At 52.1% G+C, this 5961-nt stretch overlaps 1 protein-coding gene and 1 pseudogene across 6 annotated transcripts in view; both read left to right on the top strand.

Moving 5' to 3' along the window:
- WDR55 (WD repeat domain 55) overlaps window positions 1-5455 on the top strand; it is a 9189-nt gene extending 3734 nt beyond the window's left edge. For 3 of the 6 annotated variants that reach the window (XM_025216109.1, XM_025216111.1, XM_025216113.1), the window contains 4 exons: window positions 121-300; window positions 939-1038; window positions 2275-2444; window positions 3478-5455. In XM_025216109.1, coding sequence (XP_025071894.1) covers window positions 185-300; window positions 939-1038; window positions 2275-2444; window positions 3478-3817 — 726 coding nt within the window. In that variant the 5' untranslated portion in view covers window positions 121-184 and the 3' untranslated portion in view covers window positions 3818-5455. Of the gene's footprint in view, window positions 1-106; window positions 301-938; window positions 1039-2274; window positions 2445-3477 lie in introns of all 6 variants that reach the window. The other 3 variants (XM_025216112.1, XM_025216110.1, XM_025216114.1) reach the window with 3 other exon arrangements.
- LOC102386294 overlaps window positions 3839-5961 on the top strand; it is an 18725-nt pseudogene continuing 16602 nt past the window's right edge.

The following is a 5961-nucleotide window of genomic DNA, read 5'->3' as shown; positions in this document are numbered from 1 at the left end:
CTGAGGGGGTGAGGAGGGGGAAAAAGTTACAGGGCTGCCTAAGGTAGAATGGTTCTGTTGCTGCCACAGTCAGCCCATGACTCTGCTGATAATTATAAAGAGGTAGGGGGGTCTCTGCAGCTCTGCCTTGAACAGCCTACTGGTGATAGATGAGCACCTGTTTGCCACGGGAGATGACAATGGAATGCTAAAGGTGTGGGATCTCCGCAAAGGGACTGCTTTCATGGAGATGCAGCAGCATGAGGAATACATCAGTGGCATGTCAATAGATGAGAACAAGAAGCTCCTGCTCACCACCAGGTAATGCTAGGCTCCCTGCTTTTGGCCACATCATCAGGGAAAGTCATGGCTTCTGTGTTCCTGTTGGCCTGCTGGGCTGCAAACCCTCCACTGGGGCAGCTGAAAGCAAACTTCCTCAAGGGTGAGAGAAGGGATCATTTTCACCAAGTGGATCTGGCCTGGCCTGCAAAGAAGTTGGATCCAGCATGGGGAAGGTGTGACCCAACCAGCAGCAGCACAGGAGATCAGACATACTGCACAGTGCTTCATGTCCCCACTGTAGATCCTGCTGCTCTGTCCTGCGTACACTTACCCTTGCTGCAGAGAGGCTGGGTGTCTGCAGGGAGGGCAAGCACAAGCAGCTTGAGCACTTGGTTGGCAGGGGGCGGGGTCAGAGGTTTGTGGCCTGTGGCAGGGGCTCAGGTTGCAAGCATGGCTCAACCCATGGCAGAAGGTTGCCATCCCTTGTCTTAGTCTTTAAATTGGATTTTTCTTCCTGGAAAATCCCAAAGCACTTCCCGAACTGAGGGGGTCACTTACATTCCCTTACATATAGTTATCTTTGGGTCTGCATAAGAATCTGACTAGCCAGGGTAGGGAAGAAAGCGAAGAGTTCCACATCCAAGTGACAGTGCAACATGCTGGTTTGATTCCCGCAGTGGCGATGGAACCATGGGTGTCTTCAATCTCAAAAGACGTCGCTTTGAGCTGCAGTCAGAGTCTCAAAATGGAGACCTAACATCCATTGCTCTGATGAAGGTAAGTACTTACTGGCCATCTTTGAGCAAGTGCTGTCTGCGTGGGTTTTTTCAACTTCCATGCGGGGGAGGTATAACGGGGCCTACCATAAAGCAAAGGCCTTAATTTCCCTGTCCCTGGAAAGCCGTTTCTCATGGGAGCAGCACTGGCTTCTCCAGGGTCCTTTAATAGTCAGCCTTTTGAGTCCGAGATCTCTAAAGTTATGTTTCTACTGCTACCTTAGGGCTGCTGCCCAGCTCTCACTTGAGCCTAAATGTACTGGTTATCTGCATTACAAACCTTTAGCTCCCTGATGTCAGCCTTGCCCCTCCTCAGGAGCTCTCCTGTGCTGCAGGGCTGGAGGCTGTGTTCCTCAGCTTACCCCTTCCACTTCTCTGCAACTTGCCAGAGTTCAGAACTCACCAGAGTGTACCACAGGAAGTATGCCACTGGCCCTTCTGCATCCTGCCTGTTCTGATAGCGCAGTGGTAGGCTAGTTGCCTATTGACCACGCAGTCCTAGATTCAAGACACATCTGTGGCTGGGCCAGGTGTGGCTTTTTTGAATGCCTTGCAACCAACATCCACATGCAGACAGGAGGTTCCCTCTGCAGGCCTTTGCCCCTGCAGTACAAGCCTTTCCAACCCAAACAGAGGACTTCCCTCTGCAGGTCCCTGACCAGGCAGCTTCTCCCAGCTAGCTTACCAACCCCTCCCTACTCTTTCCTTGGGTACCCGTGTCCCTGATTGCACAGTTCCGACCCTGGGTTGTGATCTTCACTCCTGTTCCTGTTTTGTCATTTGTATTGCTATGTAGCTAATGGCCATCCTGTAGCTTTTGGGGGTGGGGCTTATACTTCCTAGTGAGCCTAGACCTACTGTCTACAGCCTGTAACTAGTGAAGTGCAGAATAGACAAGTATGGGTTGTGATTCCTAGAAAGGCTGTATGAGTTTTCTGTTCCTCTAAAGAATCCATTTGCCCAATGTCTCTCTTTCCTGTGCTCTCTGCAAGTTCCTGCAGGGAAACAGTAAGGTAGACAGTGAAGGGCGTTAACTTGCCCAAACCAGTTGTAGACATGCCCTCAGTTAAATACATGAGCTTACTTCCCCTTCGTCTTTTACTTCTGGGCTAAGAAGAAAGGAGCTCCTTCTATCTCTTGTCCACTGAACTTTGACCCATTGCTGTTAGGATTCTTATGGGGACGGAAGGGGAAAATCCTGATGTGCTGCAGTTTCAGCTCAACTCTTCTCTTCCAGAGGGGGAAGAAAGTGGCTTGCGGCTCCAGTGAGGGAACCATTTATCTATTCAACTGGAATGGCTTTGGTGCTACCAGTGACCGCTTTGCGGTGAAGGCAGAGTCCATCGACTGCATGGTCCCAGTCACAGAGAATGTCCTATGCACAGGCTCCATTGATGGAGTAATCAGGTTAGAGTGTCTGGTGACCCCGATACCTCCCAGAAGGGCCGCTGGGAAAGGAGGCTTCTTGCAGGGCTGGGAGGATATTAAGACAGGATTTGAAAATGGCAGATAGCAGGGAAGACAAGATGGGAGGCTTGGGGAACGGAGCGGGGAGGAAACAGGCCAACTATCAGGAGAGACCTTGAACTGATAAGTGGAAGTGAGGAAGAGGTTCCAAAGGGAAGGATGGGATCCCCCTTGCCATGGCATTTTTAGGGACAAAGTCATGGAGGACATGCTGTAAGCAAAACTGACACCAGGGAATGGATCTGAAGTATTTAATGCAGGGGTGGGCAAACTGCAGCCCATGGGCCAGATGCGGCCCATCAGGCCATTCTATCCCGCCCGCGAGGCCCCTAAAAAACTTAAAAAATTAATATTTATCTGCCCCTGGCTGCCTGTCATGCAGTCCTCGATGGCTTGCTAAAACTCGGTAAGTGGCCCTCCACCCGAAATAATTGCCTGCCCCTAATTTAATGGATCCCTCTAGGTCAGAGGCAGGCAATTATTTCAGGTGGAGGGCCACTCACTGAGTTTTGGCAAGCCATCAAGGGCTGCATGACAGGCAGCCAGGGGCAGATATATATTAATTTTCTACATTTTTTTTTTTTTTAGGGGCCCCACAGGCTGGATAGAATGTCCTGGCGGGCTGCATTTTGCCCACCCCTGCTCTAGGTGCATCCACAAAAGGACCATTGGTGGAGATCTCTTCCAAGGATGGAGACAGTTTAACTGGAGGGAACAAAAACAATCCTGCCTTCTTTCTTCTGTCTGTCTCTCTGGGTGGCTTTGTTCTCAGAGCATTTTCCTTCCTGGCTTCCAGCTGTTCCAAGGGAGTCATGACTGTTACAGTCAGAAGGGCTGGAATATTGGTCCCACATTACTGCTTCCTGAAGCTGTATCTCTGAACCCCCTGCTGATCAATGCAAGGGGTGTGGGAGTATGCATGGCTATTGCAGAGCGGACTTGATGTTAATTTATGCTTCTGTTTTTGTCCTAGGGCTGTGAATATCTTGCCAAATCGGGTCATTGGCAGTGTCGGACAACACCTGGGAGAGCCCATTGAACAGCTAGCCAAGTCTCACACTGGGCAGCTCCTGGCCAGCTGTGGCCATGACCAGAAGGTGAAGTTTTGGGACATCTCATCACTCAGCTCCATAGTGGTGGATGACTACAGGAAGAGGAAGAAGGGTGGGCAGCTGAAGGCCCTGAGCCGCAAAGCCTTTGGGGGTGGAGACGACTTCTTTGCTGACCTGAGAGAGGAGATTGAGGCCCCAAAGGAGGAGGAGAAGGAGAAAGAGAAAGAGGACAGCGACAGTGATGAGAGTGACAGTGACTGAAGGCCTACGGAGGCTAGGTACATGGCCAGAGTGGATCCAATGGAGGTATGACTGATGAAGTCAGCAGAATGGGAAAGAGGCACATCCTTACTATGGTGTGAAAGCAGCAGGAAGCCAAGCCTATTTCTTTATCTTTAAAAGATGCTGGGCAAAGGACTGAGTGAATGACTTGGTTTCCTGGAATAGCTCCAGCACAACTGCAAGCAAATCCTCTGCGTCTTCATGGGAGAGCCAGGGCCTGCAGCCATCTACCCAGTGAAACCACCTGGTCTTGTATGAAAAAAATGCATTCTTGGAAACAATGCATCTCAATGCCCCTTTTTCCCACCCAGACATCTTCCTATGCCTTGTCATGGACAGTAGGTTGATGCTCTGTCTGACCTGCCGACCAACTCCTGAGTTTCTTCCACAGAGGCATTTGTTGGTCAAGAGCTTGGAGGCAGCATTTGATGCCCTAAGACGGGGTGAGCAAAGTCCAGTCTGCAGGCTGAATCCGGCTAACAATGCACTCCATTTCCCAGCAGCCCCTGCCCACATGGCTGCTGGAGGTCTCTATGGAGACCCCAGTGCAGCTGCACTATGATAGCAAAGCTGGGGTTGCCATGGAGACTGGCCCCAGCCATGCTGGCAGGGTGTGCAACAGGGCAGGAGGCTACTTCGGAGCCACTAGGATCTTGCGGCAGAGGCAGCTTGGTCTTGGGCTAGGGCAGAGCCACAATCTGTAGCCTAAATGCTCCAGGCAGGGGTGCATAGGCAGTGGATTGCAGCTCTGCCTTGGCCCTGGACCAAGCTGCCCCTGCTGCAAGATTCCAGTGGCTCCGGAGCAGCCCCTTGCCCTGCCAGCGTGGCTGGGGCTGGCCTCCGTGGTGACCTCAGCCTTGTGCTATCATAGCACAGCTTTGGCTGGGGTCACCATGGAGACTGGTCCCAGCTGTGCAGGCAGGGGTTGCTGGAAAATGGAGTCTGGCTGCTGGACGAATCTGCCATTTTGCACACCCCAGCCTTAGGATCAACTACTGCTTTCCAAACATTTCTTTTGAGGTGACTGTAGTGAGCACTGCGTGAGCCCCATGGAGCTGCCCAAGTTTGAAGTGGCTTGGCCTGGTCTGTGTAAGTACCTAGGTGGGTCTTTCTTGGGGTCTGGCTGCATATCTAAAGCAGGTACTTGGTGCTTCCCCAAGGAAGAGCCCGACTCTGGGTGGGGAGAATCCTTGACTCGTCTTTCAGGTGCACGAAGCAACTTTTTGTGCACTCTTGCACCTTCAGTAACAACCCTGGTGTAGAGGAATGGAAGGCAGAATGCCCTGGCTGGAGGTAGCATTTGTTCTGTCCCTGTCCCCAGGAAGGCTGGTTCTGCATGTTCTCTTGGAAGTGCTGAAGCCAGCCTGGATGTGCTGGGTAGACTGCAGTGAGTTAGAGCACGATTAAAATCCCCAGCTACCTTAACAAGCGTCTCTTAAAGTCTTGTAGAAGGAGAGAACAAAAATACCCAAATCCACAAGCTTTTTTCACCGCAACAGTTGCAGACATTGTGCAAACAAGAAACTGGGCAGGTAGGTAGGTACTTCCTCTCTCAGGAAAGTAACCACAGGACCTGCTGCTAACTAGTCTGTGAATAAACCATTTAAAAAAAAACAACCCAAAACCTGCTTCCCAAGCTGATTTGGGCTACTCATGTTTTTCATATTGTTGGTGGATTTAATGTGCCATTTGAATACACTGCTATAAAGCAGTGTAGTCTCCAGGCAGGGCTTCCTATCATGCGAGCTGCTGTGCGTTCCTTGGAGTGATGCTGGCTGGCAATTCCACAGCTGCTGACCCATGAGTCCTGCTTGCTACCTCTTACACCGTATCTACCTGAAACCAAGATGACTTCAATTTAAGACAACCCCCCAGGTAGATTGCATCCCTGGAAAGCGATCCGGTGAGAATTCTCCGCAGATGGACTCCCCGCGGTGGCTGGCTGCCCTCGCCTGACCGCTCGGCCGCGGCAGGGGTGGGGGGAGGAGGGGGACGGGGACGCCTGGCCCTGCCACGCCCTGGTGCCCCGTGCGGGTGCAGTGGTTTCCTGCCGCGTGTCCCCCCGGCTCCGGTGGGGCTAGTTCCCGCGGTCCCGGAGGAGCAGGGGGTGCGTTGGCGGCGCC

Source organism: Alligator sinensis, unplaced genomic scaffold (assembly GCF_000455745.1).
Source record: "Alligator sinensis unplaced genomic scaffold, ASM45574v1 scaffold14_1, whole genome shotgun sequence".
NCBI lineage: Eukaryota > Metazoa > Chordata > Crocodylia > Alligatoridae > Alligator > Alligator sinensis.
The sequence above is the reverse complement of the archived record's forward strand: the minus strand, read 5'-3'. Positions and strand labels throughout refer to the sequence as shown.